The sequence below is a fragment of the Erinaceus europaeus genome, chromosome 1, assembly GCF_950295315.1.
Source record: "Erinaceus europaeus chromosome 1, mEriEur2.1, whole genome shotgun sequence".
Lineage (NCBI taxonomy): Eukaryota > Metazoa > Chordata > Mammalia > Eulipotyphla > Erinaceidae > Erinaceus > Erinaceus europaeus.
Window position 1 is genome coordinate 31,005,693 of NC_080162.1, and position 17,867 is coordinate 31,023,559.

General features: G+C 41.5%; 1 protein-coding gene across 5 annotated transcripts in view; it reads right to left on the reverse strand.

Annotated features, from left to right (window-relative positions):
* Window positions 1-17,867, reverse strand: part of ADK (adenosine kinase) — a 452,224-nt gene that overhangs the window by 409,009 nt on the left and 25,348 nt on the right. The window contains exon 1 of one of the 5 annotated variants that reach the window (XM_060173037.1): window positions 12,549-12,754. The exons of 3 other annotated variants lie outside the window; for them this stretch is intronic. In XM_060173037.1, coding sequence (XP_060029020.1) covers window positions 12,549-12,562 — 14 coding nt within the window. In that variant the 5' untranslated portion in view covers window positions 12,563-12,754. Of the gene's footprint in view, window positions 1-12,548; window positions 12,755-17,867 lie in introns of those variants that run through there. One more of the 5 variants, XM_060172857.1, reaches the window with a different exon arrangement.

The following is a 17,867-nucleotide window of genomic DNA, read 5'->3' on the forward strand; positions in this document are numbered from 1 at the left end:
TCTCAGAACTAGGTGCTGGCTCAACAAATCCAATGTTTCCAGTGACTTTTCTTTTTAATAGATAGAGAGACAGAACTTAAGAGGGAAGGGTGGGGAGACAGATAGCCAGACAGACATCTGCTTCATTGCTCATGAACTTCTCACCACTACAGGTAGGAACTGGGGACCTGAACTCAGGTTCTTGCACATGGTAAGATGTGTACTCTACCAGATACAACACCACCTGGCTCTGTCTTACTATGTGGAAAAGAAAGGTACTGAAGCTCCACTGACATAAAAGAAGGAAAGAAAGAAAGATTTAAAGAAGGAAACAGGGCCAGGAGGTAGTGCACCTGGTTAAGCGCTCATATTACAGTGCACAAGGATCCAGGTTCAAGCCCCTGGTCTACACTTGCAGGGGGAAAGCTTCATGAGTGGTGAAGCAGGGCTGCTCTGTCTCTCCCTCTCTACCTCCCCTCCCTTCTCAATTTCTCTGTCTCTATCCAATAATAAATAAAAATATTGAAAAAAGAAAAGAAACCTTATACTATCAGTATTATAAACCAATGTTAATTAAAAATTAAAGAATAACCAAATCTAACCAAAATAGACTAATATTTTATGTTATAGTTCTACTGCAAATAATATTTCAATGACAATAATCTATCAATACAACAACAAAATTATTATAACATAAACATAGGTGACTAGGCAGGGGACACTTCTGAAAATAACAGAAGTGTTTTTAGTAATTCTACCTGGCTAACAGATATGACCCAGCATTGTCCTTGGAAAACTGGGACATATGGCTATTCTATTTATAACTCAGCATTGCTAATTTATGGAAGAGTCAATTCTTTTAACTTTTGGAGTATTTTTTTTTTAAATAATAACTTAAGCCCTGAAGGCATCTAGAGGTACTGGTGGCTGGCTTAGTTGCTAACCAATGTTACAAGAAAAGGTCAACACTGAACAGTTTAGACACTCATTTGTTTCTGTTTTATCTTTGACAGTTCTGCTTAATGTAGCAATACTGTGACTGGAAAGTTTGGAGTTAGAACGTCTTTGTATGCTTTTTCAAACAAAGATGACCTATTTATAAATATGAGCATTAACAGCTGACAACACTGCAGTTCTCTATGAGAATTCCTATTTCAGTCCTTCATAATATTTCAAATGTAAAATTTCTTTATTTTACATTTAAAACTTACTTGCCTCGTTAAGAAGTCTCATAGCATAAAGTGTATGTAGTAATTTGGAATTTACAACTCTTATAAAAGACATATCCTGAAATTCTTCTGAAACTTGTTTAATGGCACTAAGGAAATCAACAACAAAGTAAGGAAGTTTCAATCTTAACCAGATTTGAATCTCCATATGCATGTTCTCCATCTGAGCGGCTTGGCAGATCCTATTGGACATACCTCAAAAAATCGTGAGTGTTAAAAGAAAAATATCCCAGGACCCCACCCACAGCTCATATAAATTTTCCAGTGTTGGCCTAAGCCACAGAAGTGGTTCCAGAATCATCATTCAGGGAAAAGTCATGCTAAGTCTCAGAATAGTCTTAGACCAAATCTGATGTGTCTGGACAGGCCACAGAATAGAGCTCCTCAGTTCTACAGAAACCACTCTCCCTGTCTCTCTACCTCATTTTTCCAGTCTTCTTTGGCATAAACCCAAGCTGTAAGCAATGCCCCCAAACCAGACTAGACAGAAGCTAGGTAAAGAAGGCGATATTCTGAGAGGTATTTTGTAAGTGTTGTTCAGTTGAAAGTAGATAAAAGAGAAATCAGAAGATCTACATTTTACCTTAAGATCTACCAAGCCTAAGGAGGGTCTATTATTTCCATTTGGGCCTCAAACTTCAAAACAGAGAAAAGGCATTCTTTTAAAAGTGTTTATTAATGAGCAAGAACAAAAGGACGTGACAAGGATCAAGTTCTGAATCTCATGCTGGTAAGTCCTGTGCTCTGCCTTCTAAACCAGCAGTTCCCTGGACATATATATATATATATATCCCTGGTCATATGTTAACTCGTAGGGCTTAGGGAGATAGCATAAATGGCTCTGAGGTCCTTGGTTCAATACCTAGCACTACCATAAGCCATAGCTAGCTGAGCAGTACTCTGGTCTCTCTTTACCTATCTCACTGTAATTCTTTCACTGAAATAAATAAAAGATTTAAATATATAAATGAAAATAAAATACACTACTACTAAAATTCTCTTCTACTCCAGCATTTTACATTTTCCTCTGTCTCTTAAATTTAAACCAGTCATCAACTTTCCTACTCAACTAATTTTTTTAAATCATGAATTTCTCAGATACATTTTATCATTTCCCAAATGAAGATGAGTAGGAATCTGATATACACAATGAAAAATAAAAGTTACTCAAGAATATTGACTTTAGAAGCTGTGAATTTTTTTATATTTATTTATTTTCCCTTTTGTTGCCCTTGTTTTTTTATTGTTGTTGTAGTTATTATTGTTGTTGTTATTTATGCAATTGTTGGATAGGACAGAGTGAAATGGAGAGAGGATGGGAAGACAGAGAGGGGGAGAGAAAGATAGACACCTGCTACTCCCCTGCAGGTGGGGAGCCGGGGTCTACCGCCCGACTCTCCCAGAAGCTGTAAATTTTTAAAGCTCATCAGTAGTGATGTAGTATAGAATGCAAGTAATAGTGGTCCAGGACATGGCACAATGGATAAAGCACCAGATTCTCAACCATGAGGTCCCAAGTTCAATCCTGGGTAGCACATGTACCACACACAGTGTTATGTGATTCTTTCTCTCTCCACCTATCTTTCTCATTAACAAATAAAATCTTTTTAAAAAAAGAAAGAAAGAAAAGAATGCAAATAATAAAAACTTTTCTCCAACCAAATTCACTCAGACATCAAATTTTATTTTAAAACATTATTTTGACTTAAATTATTATTTAGAGTCCTTTTAATTTTTTAAATTTTATAAGTTACTTTGGCTTTTGTTTAGAGACAGAGAGGCAGAAAGAGTGAGAGACCAGAGCACTGAAGCGTCCTTCAGTGTGATAGGAGCCAGGTTTGAACCTGCACCTTGCACACGGTAAAGCAACACACGATCCAAGTAATTTCACCAACCCTATTTAGAAATTCCTAATAGCTGAATGTGATACTGAGAGAAGTACTGAACTGTCTAGAGATCTGGGTTCTAGCTGAAGAAATATAACTATCTGAACTTAAATTATAATATCTTTTGATTTTACTTTCTTCATTGAGCAATGAAAGAGACAGGTAAGTCTGCTTCCTGCTTAAATTTTTAAAATCGAAACACCTTTTTTTCTCAAGTGAAACCACTCTGCTCCACACCTGTGCAACAGCACTCTGCAATGCATATAAATAGTACCATCACTTAATCTTTCAAAAACAAATGTCCCAAGTTTTTCTATTTATAAATAAATTATTTATGATCTCTATCACTCTCACCAATAAAAATGAGCCAACAAATGCCATCTTTTGGAATACAGTTAAACTGAGACAAAAAGGAGGGGGAGTGGTGGGAACATGCCACATAACTTCATTGAGTACAGTCCCCACTGTGAGCTGACGAGTGGCATCTATCTATAATATTATTGGCTTCATTGAACTGTGATCTCATATACGGAACTGCTTCAAATTCAGTAGTCTTGGGGGCCGGGTGGTGGCATGCCTGGTTAAGTGCATGTATTACCATGTCCGTTCCACCCCGGTTCCATGGCTGCCAGTTCTTAGCAACATCGCCCCGCCAGATATTCGTCGGGATGCGGCATCATCTAAGTTCATTTCCCACGTCTACGCTCGACTGGACCTGCCAATATACGCGGATATCTTCGCCCACCCTGTCCAACGCTTGACGTCTCGTCACCCAATCTGGTCCCCTACGCCTACACTGAACTTCTCTGTTCCAGTCTCTTGGAAACAGAGTTGACAGTCAGCTGAGGTAAAGAACAAACACCTCATCACAGACCCCTGCAGGCGTCAACCCGGCTTTGACCTAGCACGTTATGATTGGGCCCTCCTCAATCGCTATCGAACAGGCCATGGCCGGTGCGCCACTATGTTCCATCACTGGGGAGCCAGAGACGACCCGAACTGCCCCTGCGGCTACAGACAGACTATGACCCACATAGTCAACGACTGCCACCTCTCCAGATTCAAAGGAGGTCTCGAAACTTTACATCAGGCTCAACCTGACGCTGTTGACTGGCTACGGAAGAAGGGCAAACGCTAGAAGAAGAAGACCATGTACAAGGACCTGGGTTCAAGTCCCCAATCTCCAACTGCAAGTGGGAAGTTTCATGAGTGGTGAAATAGGGATGCAGATGTATCTTTCTCCCTCTCTATCCCCATTCCTTCCTAATTCTTCTTGGTCATATCAGATAAAATAAATAAATAAATGCAAATTCAGTAGTCTCCCTGCCTACTGAATCAAATCTTCTATCAGTTTCCTTTTGGAAAACTAAAAAAAAAAAAAAAAAAAAAAACGGAAAGAGTTTCTCACAGTACTTTCTAACATCTGTACATGGTTTTTTGTTTTGTTTTGTTTTTAATTTCCCAGAACACTACTCAGCTTTGGCTTATATTGGTGCTGGAGGCTGAACCTCAGGCATGAAAGACTTTTTGCATAACCATTATGTTATCTTGCTAGCCCAGCATGTTGTTTCTATAAAGACATCATGCAGGCAGGGGTAGATAACATAATAGTTATGCATAGAGACTCTCGTGCCTGAGGCTCCAAAGTCCCAGGTTCAATCCTCTGCACCACCATAAACCAGAGCTGAGCAGTGCTCTGGTTAAAAAAAAAGACATCATACTTAGTAGAAGACTGTGAAACCATGGATTCAATTCCTAACTCTTCATGATTATGTATAAGGTACTCATCTATTCTCAGTCAGTTTCTTCAGGTAGAAATAAATGGTAGCTGCATAACATCTAGATGTCTTTTTTTTTTAAAGTACTTATTTATCGGGTTCAGTTCCTGGATCATGATGACAGAGGATCTAGGAGTTGTATTGTTACGTGGAAAACTGGGAAATGTTATGTATGCATGTACAAGCTATTATATTTACTGTTGATTATAAACATTAATTCCCCAGTAAAGAATTATTTTTAAGTATTTATTTACTTACTAATGAGAAAGAGAGAGAACCAGGGGACCACTCTGGCACACGCAATACCAAGGATTGATTGAACTGGGGGCATCTTGCTTGAGATTCCAATACTCATAACCACCATGTCACCTTCTGGTGAGTCATATCACTACAACTCAAAACCATATAGGCCCAGGAGGTGGTGCAGTGGATAAAGTGTTAAACTTTAAAGCATGAGGGCCAGAATTCATTCTGCAGCATTGCACCTGCCAAAGTGATGCTCTGGTAAGTTCTCTCTCTCTTTCAAAATAAATAAACAAGCCATAAAAAATAAACCAATCCTATATAATACAGACTAATATATGAAGAAACAAACACAAATATAACAATGATTAGCAGTTTATGTTTAATTTTTCACAAATAAATCAGATATTCATGGCATCATCCTTTAAACTAGTGTTTAAAAAACCATTCGGGAGTCGGGTGGTAGCGCAGTGGGTTAAGCGCACGTGGCGCTAAGCACAAGGACCAGCATAAAGATCCGGGTTTGAGTCCCTGGCTCCCAACCTGCAGGGGAGTCACTTCACAGGCAGTAAAGCAGGTCTGCATGTGTCTGCCTTTCTCTCCCCCTCTCTGTCTTCCCCTCCTCTCTCCATTTCTTTCTGTCCTATCTAAAATTGATGACATCAGTGATAACAACAATAACTACAACAACAATAAAAAACAAGGGCAACAAAAGGGAAAATAAATATAAAAAATTTTTAAAAACCTTAAAATTAAAAATAAAATGAATAAAAATAATAATAAAAAGCATTCATCCATTGAAAAATAGAAAGATAATAGTCAACTTTAAAATGGAATCCATATAAGAATGGGGGAGTTAGCATAATGGCTATGCAATCAGACTCTCATGCCTGAGACTCTAAGGTCCCTCCCTGGTTTAGTCCTTCTCACCACCATAAACCAGAACTGAACAGTGTTCTGGTAGGAAAAATGGGGAGGAGGGGAAAGGGTGGTGTTGACCTGGTTGAGTGCACATGACACGTGCACAAGCCCCTGGTCCCCACCTGCAGGGGGAAATCTTTGCAAGTGGTGAAGCAGGATTGCAGGTTTCTCTCTGTCTCTCTCCCTCTCTATCTCCCCCTTGCCTATTGATTTCTGGCTGTATCTATCCAATAAATAAATAAAGATAATAAAAGAGAGAAAAGAATCTACATACGTTTGTTTTATTGTCACCAATGATATTGCTGAGGCGTGGTGCTGACACTATGAATCCACAGCTCCTGGCAGCCAATTTTTATTTGATAGGACAAAGAGAAATTGAGATGCAGAGGCAGAGATAGAGGGAGAGAGAAAGACAAACACTTGCAGACCTGCTTCACCAATAGTGAAGTTTCCCCCTTGAGGGAGGGGAGCAAGACTCAAACTCAGGTCGTTGCATATAGACAGAAGCAAAGAGAGACACCACAATACCAAAGCCACACTAGACTCTGGGCCATGCACATGGCAAAGCAGCAGCTGAGCTATTTCACTAGCCCAAGAACTGGTTCTTAAGATCTAGGAGGTGGTACAGTGGGTAGGATGATGAACTCTTGAGCATGAGGCATTGAAGTCAATCCCCACCATCAACATGTTAGAGTGATGCTCTGATTCTTCCCCCAGCTCCACCCCACCTCACCCCTGCCCAACTTTTTCTAAATACTTTTTTTTTTTGCCTCCAGGGTTACTGCTGGGGCTCAGTGCCTGCACCATAAATCCACTGCTCCTGGAGGCCATTTTCCCCCTTTTTTGCCCTTGTTGTGGCTATTATTGTTGTTGTGGCTGTCGATCATTGTTGGATAGGACAGAGAGAAATGGAGAGGGGAGGGGAGGGGAAGACAAAGAGAAGGAGAGAAAGACAAGACACCTGCAGACCTACGTCACCGCCTCTTAAGTGACTCCCCCTGAAGGGGGGGAGCCGGGGGCTCGAGCCGGGATCTTTTCGCTGGTCCTTGCGCTTTGTGCCACATGCACTTAACCCTTTTTTTAAAAAAAAAAAAAAAAAAAGAAAGAAAGAAAGAAAGGAGAGAAACCTGATGCTACAAATATACGTAGAAGGACATATCGGTAAACCATTTCTGGACCTTAACATTAAAGATGTATTTGGGCAGCAGCGCAGCGGGTTAAGCGCAGGTGGTGCAGAGAACAATGTAAGGATCGCGGTTCGAGCCCCGGCTCCCCTCCTGCAGGTGAGTCGCTTCACAAGCGGTGAAACAGGTCTGCAGGTGTCTATCTTTCTCTCCCCCTCTCCGTCTTCCCCTCCCATCTCAATTTCTCTCTGTCCTATCCAACAACAACGACAACAATAATAGTAACACCAACACCGATAAACAACAAGGGCAACAAAAAGGGGAGGGGGGAATGGCCTCCAGGAGCAGTGGATTCGTGGAGCAGGCACCAAGCCCCAGGGATAACCCTGGAGGCAAAAAAAAAAATTCTATACATCAAAAGAAAATTCCATAAGGATATGCTCAACAATTTGTTTGGCTTCGTATGTTAACTGTCTTTTCAGTCACCAGGTTCCAGATGTCATCAGGATGCCGGCCAGGCTTCCCTGGACTGAAGACCCCACCAATGTGTCCTGGAGCTCCGCTTCCCCAGAGACCCATCCTACTAGGGAAAGAGAGAGACAGACTGGGAGTATGGACCGAACAGTCAACGCCCATGTTCAGCGGGGAAGACCTTCCACCTTCTGCAACCCACAATGACCCTGGGTCCATGCTCCCAGAGGGGAGGGGGTGGGATATGGAGATTGGGTGGTGGGAATTGTGTGGAATTGTACCCCTCCTACCCTATGGTTTTGTTAATTAATCCTTTCTTAAATAAAAAAGAAAAAAAAAAAAAAGAAAATTCCATAAGGATAAACAGGAGAGGGAGAGAGTGGGAAAAGGTATTTGTATAATGCACTGCAGAAGTGGTTGAGGGCAGGGGTAGATTGCATAATCGTTATGCAAAGAGACTCTCATCCCTGAGGCTACAAAGCCCTGGATTCAATCCCCCACACCACCATAAACCAGAGCTAAGCAGATGGTGCATCCCATGAGTATCCATTCATTGGGGAAACTGACAATCCTTCCAAGCCGACTGAATCCACATGGATCCCAGTCACTTTCAAAGCCAGCAACAAGCAGCTCCTGACAGCTTTCAAGCTGCTGGTCCTGCTCTTCTAGTCCTCCAACTTAATGTTGAGGGGCTGTCCTTTGCTTATTGGTACCCATATAGTCAACGACTGCCACCTCTCCAGATTCAAAGGAGGTCTCGAAACTGTACATCAGGCTCAACCTGACGCTGTTGACTGGCTACGGAAGAAGGGCAAATGCTAGAAGAAGTTGTAAAAGAGAGGAGAGAAGGGAAGGGAAGGGGAGGGGAGGGGAGGGGAGAGGAGGGGAGAGGAGGGGAGAGGAGGGGAGGGGAGAGAGGGGAGAGGGGAGGGGAGGGGAGAGAGGGGAGAGAGGGGAGAGGGGAGGGGAGAGAGGAGAGGTTGTTATCAAACAACTATAAAGAACTCATACAGCTTAACAAAAGGAGAAGAGAACAACCCAGTAAAAAGCAGGCAGAATGTATAACAGACAGCATGTAGAGATACGCACGGCCCACAGACATGTGCAAATGCTCTAATTCACTCATCATTTAGATATGATGCTTTTTTTTGCCTCCAGGATTATCACTGGGGCTCGGTGCCTGCACTATAAACCTACTGCTCCTGGAGGTTATCCTTTCCCCTTTTGCTGCTCTTGTTGTTTATCATCGTTGCTGTTAGTATTATTTTTTTCTTATTGCTGTCATTGTATAGGACAGAGAGAAATGAAGAGAAGAGGGGAAGACAGAGAGGGAGAGAGAAATACAGAAACCTGCAGACCTATTTCACCACTTGTGAAGCTACCCCCTGCAGGTGGGGAGCTGGGGACTGGAAACAGATCCTTACATGGGTCCATGAGCTGAGTGCCATGTACACTCAACCTGCTGCGCTACCGCCTAGCCCCCACTTTATTATTATTTTTGTTATACTAGTGCACTGTTCAGATCTGCCTTGTGGTTGGGAGGGGTGTTAAACCTGGGACCTGGTAGCCTTAAACTCAAGACACTTTGTTTGCATAACCATTATGCTATCTCCCCTGCCCCAGAATGCAAATTAAACCACACTGAGATTCCACCTCACACCTGTGAGAATGGGCTTTATCAACAAAACAAGAGTTGGAGAGGATGTGGAGAGAGAGGAACTCTAATACACTGCTGGTGGTAGTGCAAACTTTGCAGCCATTATGGAGAACAGTATGGAGCATCCTTAAGCAAATATAAGTGGAGATATCTTATGATCCAGCAATGCCTCTCCTAGGCATTTACCCAAAATATGTAACACTGAATCAAAGGGGTACATGCAGAGAGCCCAGATAGCTCAATCAGTAGAGCATCAAAGGGGTATATGTACTCCCATATTCATAGCAGCACTATTCACAATAGCCAAAATTTGGTAGCAACCAAAATGTCCTTCAACATGTGACTGAATAAAAAAGTTATGGGACTGGGGGCAGTTATGGGTAATGGTGCACCCAGTTAGGGGCACATACTACCATGTGCAAGGACCGGGTTCGAGCCCTTTCTCCCCACCTGCGGGGGAGACATTTCTTGAGCAGTGAAGCAGGTCTGCAGGTGCACACCTGCCTCTTTCTCTCCCCCCTCCTCTCTTTAAATTATCTTTCTCCCAGCACTGAGCCTCAGTGATAACCCTGGTGGCAATAAAAAAAAGTTATGAGACATATACTCAATGGAGTATTACTCAGCTATAAAAATGATGTTGTCGTGGTCCAGGAAGTAACATAGTGGATAAAGCATTAGACTCTCAAGTCTGAGGTCCCGAGTTCAATCCCCAGCAGCACATGTACCGGAGTGATATCTGATTCTTTCTCCCCTCCTACCTTTCTAATAAATAAATCTTAAAAAAAAAAAAAAAAAGGACATTGTCCCACTTGGGATAAAGTGAATGGGATTGGAGAAGATTATGCTTAGTGAAGGAGATAAAAACACAACTACAGAATGGTTTTACTCATGTGTGGAATATAGAAAATTGAACAGTGGTCTGGTAGATGGCTCAGTGGATAAAACATTGAACTCTCAAGCATGAGGTCCTGAGTTTAATCCTCGGTAACACATGCACCAGAATGATGTCTGGTTCGTTCTCTTTCTCTATCTTCTTCATGAATAAATAAAATCTTTAAAGAGAAAGCAAGAGAATTGAATCTGGGGGAAAAAAAGTCAACTCATATTTAAGACTGTGGAGGAACTATAGTGGTTATCTAAGGGGGTAAAGATGGGGATACAGACCCTTGGTGACAGGAGTGGTGAGAAACTTTACTCCTAATTAAAAAAATGGGTTAAAAGGATCAATATTTGATGAGTAGAAACTACAGTTTAGGTGAAAAGCATAATATGCACATAGAGTTGACACATAAGTCTGTATACATGAAACTAGCATAATGTTACAAAGTGGCATTAATTTAATAAAAAAAATACTTCAAAAAGAAAAAAGAGAGAAGAGGAGGATGAGGAGGAAGAACTGGTTCTTGGCCAGCAAGATAGTGCCCCTGGGATGGTGGCTGTTCTGCCATGTGTCCGATCTAGGTTTAAGCGTAGGATTCACCATACTGAAGGGAAGATTAGAAGCTGTACTGTCTCTTCCTCTCTTACTTCTTAAAAAATAATTATACTTATTTATTGATTTATCTTATTTGATAGGACAGTGAGAAATTTAAAGGGGAAGGAGAAATAGGGAAGGAGAGAGACACCTGCAGACCTGCTTCACTGCTTGTGAAGCTTTCCCCCTGCAAGTGGGGAACAGGGACTTGAACCCAGGTCCTTGTGCACTGTAATATGTGCACTTAACCAGGTGCACCATTACCTGCCCCCTTCCTCTCTTCCTTTCTATCTGATAAACTCGGCCCCAAGCAGTGAACCTTAGGTTATGAAAGAAGGTGGGGAGGGAATAAGTTCTTAACATAGGAAGTATTTGACCTACATCTACATCTAATAAACAGCAGGCATTGATGACGGGAATGAACACTGGAACACTGGAGTGAGGGAATGGGATTAATCCCATAATAGAATGAAATACTTTAAGCTTTAAGAAAAAAAAAAAAAAGACCCAATATAATTTGTTGTGAAGCCTTCCCATGTGAGAATGCATGTTTGTGAATTTCTCCTTTTACATTATGAATTACTATTTATACCTTTGCCTATAGAATTATGCAATTTAAGAGAAAGAAACTGTTTCCAGGTTCAGCACTGTTGCCTCTTACTTTTCCTTCCCTGAGGGTTAACTTCTCAAGCTATCTCTCGAGCTATCAAGTAGTCAAAATGACCATTAAAAAGCCATTAGGAATTGGGTTGCTGGAAGTTCACAAATCAAAAATTAACTTATTCTTTTCACATTTTTAGTAGGGCCTCCCACTCTACGGAACAATAAAGGGCAAAGACTACTTTAAAAGTCAGCAGAGGACAGAGTAAATAAAGCAATTTATCTCTTTTACAAATAGTTGCACAAGGACACTCAGTCAAGGATATTCTCCCAAAAAGTGTGCGGGCCCCTTATCCCTATCACTCACTATTAACAAACAAAACCCTTCCAGGGCAAGGGGTAGCATAGTGCTTATGCAAAAAGACTTTCAGGAAGCTGAGGTCTCAGATTCAACTCATAGCACCAATAGCCACAGCTATACCATAAAACAAGCCAAAAAAATAAAAAATAAAAAATCTTCAAAAGTCTGGAAAAGCAATTGGAGAGCTTTTAATTAGTTGTTTTCACTACGTATCTACTATTTCCCAAAATACATTTTTACTTTTGACTCAGATAAAAATAGGTAAACATGCTGACACCTATAACAATTCCACTAATACTATTTATTACTCCAGCAATAGCAGTACTGAAAGTTCCAGTCGTACGCTAACAATTCAGGGGCAATTTCACAAGTTGGGGACAAGCTACTAGCATCAGAGAACGGTCGACTCTGGAGGTCTGCTCATGGCTCCCCAGGAAGTTCTCGGAGGCATGACACGCAGGCAGGCGTGGACACACAAGGGGCATGTCAGCCTTCCTCAGGCCCGGGTCACCCCTGGAGGTAAAAGGTAGCTATACTATTTTGCTGAGAAATCTACTATATTCGCAGGAAAGCTGCAAACCCTGGAAACTGGAAGAGGGTCGCTTCGGCAGTGTGACTATATGCAAGGCTCTGCCAAGTGCCACAGATCCAAAAACTTCAGAGGAAAAGCAGAAATGACCGCAGGAAAAGTGCAGAGAGCCTCCAACATGAGGGGGACGGTCCGGTGGTAAGGCGAGTCTCCAGATCACCCAAAAGGAAATCTCAGGGAATGTCAAGCTAACAACCACCAAGCTATCAGTTTAGGATACCGTCCTCCGTTATTACCTGACCGACGTCATGGCTTCACCTTCCTGTCCCCACGCAACAGCGTCCGCGTCCGATGCTCTGCGTCCGCACCGGCAGCAGCAGGTACCACAGCAAATGCTGCTCTGCTCTGGCACTCAGCGACCTGGAGCGCGTCCTGTCCTCACACACCCCGCGCGCGGGCGGCCCCTGCCGAGCCAGCCCCACACGCTGATTGGCCGCGCCCAGAGGGGCGGGCGCTCCGCCCAGGGCCAGCGGCCAGAGATGAGCCTGCGGGGACACAGACCTAGGCGAGCCGCCCGCGCTTCTCGTGCAGCCTCGCTGGCGCTCGGGCTAGCGGGCTGGCTAGCCGACACGGTGGCCATCTTGAGTCCTGGTAACAGCAATATCCCCCCACTCCAGGCTTACGGGACAGGAGGCTAGGTGCCCGCCTCAAAAATGGCCGCCCGACTGGCAAGGATTTATCAGTCACATGGCCAAGGTCTACCTTGGATAAGCTCGGGTCGCTTTAACCGAACTGGGAACATGCTAACAGGATGGTCTTTGTAAACTGCATTTGAGAGCCTGAAAACCGTATGCAGAAGACAAGCAGCAACGTGCTGGGAAATAATGAGCCCAGGGGAAAGCCAGTGCTTGACAACAGCAGCAAATATGCTAAAATTGAACTTGCAGCCTTAAGCAACTGCTGAATGCTATGGTTGCAGGTCTGAGACTTCTAAAATGCTTAGAACAATTTATGTGGTGTAAATTGAGAGAATCAGCATCTGCCAAGAGTGAGGCATGGATGCTGGTATTTTTGACAACTTTGGATACTAGGTAGTCCAGGTATACTAAAGTTTGAAAACTAGGGCAAAATAGCTCACTCCAGAATATCCCGTCAGTCACACTTATCTAACTTTTCTGGAAAAGTACAACTATGACATGAAAGTATCTAATAATAAGGAAAAAGTCAGAAAGACCCTAACTCCTGGTCCTAATTTTACAGTTTGATAGGATTGAAAGAAAGTTAAAGAACCACCAATAGAGAAATTAGCAGTTCCTAAGGTTTCGAATGGAGTGGTGCTCTGGTTCCTTCTTCTTCCTCCTCTCTCACTCACTTCCTATATATGATAAAAATAATTATTTAAAAAGACGACTGAGGAGATAGCATAATGGTTATGCAAAGAATCTTCCATGCCTGAGGCTTCAAGGTCTCTGGTTTAATCACTGTCGCCACCAGAGCAGGGCAGTACTCTGATAGAGAGAGACAGACAGATACCAATTGCAGGAAGATAGTTTGTTTTCACTTCCCTTTTCAGTCTGTAACTGGGTACAACCTTAAGTGACTTTCATTCACTAACCATATAGTATCAAATTTTTACCGTGCTAGTGACCCAGGCACAAATTGACACCCGACCACATTAAAGGAAACTTTGGTGCTATGGTCTCTATCAAGACAGTGCCAAAAAAAAAAAAAAAAAAGTAATCAATTGCATAAGTCAAAATCAATTACACGGAAATATTTCCCTTAAGTTTCATTGTTTTCACTGAAGTAAAATTCAACTTTAAAAATAATTATTTATTCATGAGAGAGAGCCAGAGCATTATTCTGGCACATTTGATATCAAGGATTGAATTCAGGACCTTAAACTTGAAAGTCCCAACATTTTATCCACTATGCAACCTCCCAGGCTGTTAAATAACAACCTTTTGACTGCTGAAGATTTAGTATTCAAATTTCAACATATATTTCAATAGTTGATTAAAAATAAGTAAAAAAAAAGTAAGTGTGACACTTCAATAATGCTATATATATATTATATATATATTATATATATATTTTTTTACTTATTTATTGAAGACAAAAATTGAAGGGGGAGGAAATGGGGGAGACAGACACCTGCAGCACTGCTCTATTGCTCACGAAGCTTCCCTCCTGCAGGTGGGAGCTAGGAGCTAGAATCAAGGCCCTTGCACTTTACGTAAGCATGCACGTCTCCAGGTGAACCACCACTGGCCCCCCAGTAACGCTCATTACATTGATTCATGTAGAAATATTTGGGGGGCTGGGCGGTAGCGCAGAAGGTTAAGCGCACGTGGCAAAGCGCAAGGACTGGAGTAAGGATCCCGCTTAGAGCCACTGGCTCCCCACCTGCAGGGGGGGTCGCTTCGCAAGTGGTGAAGCAGGGCCGCTGGTGTCTACCTTTCTCTCCTCCTTTCTGTCTTGCCCTCTTCTCTCGATTTCTCTCTGTCCTATCCAGCAACAACAACTATAACAATAGCAACCACAACAAAGGCAACAAAAAAAGAAATATTTGGATATGCTAAGTAAAATATACCATGATTCATATGAACTGCTAACTTTTTTATGTGACTACTAAAAAAATTTAATTATGTATGTCTTGTGTTGCATTTCTATTAGACATGGCTATTTTACTAAGTTAATCTTTTCTTTTCTCTTCTTTTCTTTTTTAACCAGAGCACTACTCAGCTCTAGATTATGGTGGTAGATGGAGGATTAAATCTGGGACTTTGGAGCTTCAGACATGAGAATCTCTTTGCATAACTATTATGCTATCTACCCCTGCCCATCTTGCTTTTCTTATCTATTATTGTCCCATGTGACAGAATTACATTCAAAAAGCTAAATTAATGAAGTCAGTTTATACAGATTCGTTGTTCCTTGCTAACCCCATTAAAACATTAGATGTGCCAAACGATTTCACATTTCCAGATGCTTGTCTTTTTAAATTATTTTATTCAGTATTTTATTTATTTTATTCTTGAGAGAGATGCAGAGAGAAAGACACAAACACCAGAACACTTTCCCACCTGCAGGGGAGTCGCTTCACAGGTGGCGAAGCAGGTCTGCAGGTGTATATCTTTCTCTCCCCCCCCCTCTGTCTTCCCCTCCTCTCTCCATTTCTCTCTGTCCTATCCAACAACAATATGAATAACAACAATAATAACTATAACAACAATAAAAAAGGCAACAAAAGGGAAAATAAATAAAATTTAAAAAAAAAACACCAAAGCACTGCACAGCTCTGGCTTATTGTGGTGTGGGGGATTGAACCTGGGACTTCAGAGCCTCAGGCATAAGAGTCTCTTTGCACAACCATTATGCTATCTACCCCCACCAATTTTTTTTTCTTTAATTGGATAGAAACAGAAGAACTGAGATGAAATAGGGAGATAGGGACAGAGACACCTACTGTACTGCCTCTCCACTTGTGAAGCTTCTCCCTAGGTGGGGACTTGAGCAGCTTGAACCTGGGTCTTTGTACATGGTAAAATGTGCGATAACCAAGTGCATCACCACCCAGCCCCTCTTAGACGCTACCTTAGTTTCTTCTTCTTTTTTTTTTTTCCAGAGTATTGCTCAGCTCTGCTTATAGTGTATTTGGAGGGATGGGGGAAGGGAGTTGGACTGAATCAGGGACTTTGGAGCCTCAGGAATGAGATAGTCTCTTTGAATGACCACTATGCCATCTCTTCTGCCGTAGATTAATTTGGAAAACGCCTATATAGAATGAAGACATAACTATGTAAATCTGATGTGTTCTAGAGCATGAATAAAGGCTGTCAAATGTAGAGCTATATACTTGATGTGGAGATTTTGACCAAATGTCCACATAGTCAATCGTTCCTCTGGATTTAAGCAAGTGAGCAATTTGAAATGGTGGAAACATTGACTAATTCAACAGCTTTTTTCCTCCCCACCCCCCACAACCCCTCCTGAAAATGGTGATAGTATGAACTACAATCAAGCCAGGGATATTCCATAGAAAGAATTTTACAACCAAAGTGATTCTTCATAGGAGGTGTAGTAATGGTGTAAAGTAGTATTCCTTAAATCTTAATATGCAAACAAATCACCTGGCAGAGTTTGTTAAAAATGAGTGACTCAGAGGTCACCCTGAGATTCAGCATTTCAATTGCTCTGATGCCAGAGTCTCTCAGTGACAAGGCTATAAGTAGTAAGACAGTAGTTTGGAAACCCTCCTAGACTTCCAACTAGCTTCACGACCTTAGGTTGGTTCTTAACCCATCTGCCCCTCAGTTTATCATTAGGTCCTTTTCAGAATATGGTGAAGATTAAAAGGTAATTAATTCTAGTAAGTAGTGCCTCAGAGAGTCACTAGTACAAGGCATAATTATTACCTTTTTATTATTACATCAGGTAAAACCGAATCTCTGAGAAGTATGATATGAAAGCTAAAATAAACTTGGGCCTGTGAAAAATAAAATGCATTTTTGCTCATGCAAAAACTCTTAAGATTTTTCATTAAATCTTGCTTTCAGTTTTTAACAGATGTTTAGAAAAACTTATTTCAGTAACAAAACAGTGAAACTCAAAATTTAGTTTAACAAGTAAACTAATTTGAGAGAGTCCAACACGTTATCACGAAAACTAATTTCTGTGGTCTGGGAGGTGGCTCACTGGTAAAGCTTTGGACTCTCAAGCATGAGGTCCCGAGAGTGATGTCTGGTTCTTTCTCTCTCCTCCTATCTTTCTCATAAATTAGACTAATTTCTGGGCAGGGGTATATAGCATAATGGTTATGCAAAGTGACACTCATGCCTGAGGCTCCAAAGTCCCAGGTTCAATCCCCTGCACCACCATAAGACAGAGCTGAGCAGTGCTCTGATAATAAAAAAATAATAATAAAAAAGGAAAGAAAACTAATTTCTGTATCATTACAGAAAGAGAAGGCTCTCTACAACACTAAAATATTTGATCAAACTAAAGCCATATAACATTCAAAGACTGTTTAAATAAAAATTTGTTTGCTAAATGACACTTTAGATCAAACTCAATGAAAACTTTAGAATATTTCTTACTGGTGATTAGTCAATACAATTTTCAAAAAGTTTCCTTTATTTAAAAATGTATTTAGGTCACCATTCATTTTAATAAGTATAGATACAAAAACACAACAAACAAGACTAATGTGATTTTTCTCACAGAGTTAATAAGTTAGGAATAGAATAAAAAGTATGCTTTATCGACCATAAAATAGAACTGACAAGTACTCTGGTGTTTCTGTGTCTTCCTCTCTCAGCATCTCTCTCAAAAATAAAATACATTAAAAAATATTTCTCTCAGGAGTGGGGACAGGGTAGCACACACACAAAAAAGTATGCTTTATCAAGTAAAGATTTCTCTCTATTCAGCTCTGGCTCATCACAGACCACCTCATCACAGACCTCTGCAAGCGTCAACCCGGCTTTGACCTAGCACGTTATGATTGGGCCCTCCTCAATCGCTATTGAACAGGCCATGGCCGGTGCACCGATATGTTCCATCGCTGGGGAGCCAGAGATGACCCGAACTGCCCCTGCGGCTACAGACAGACT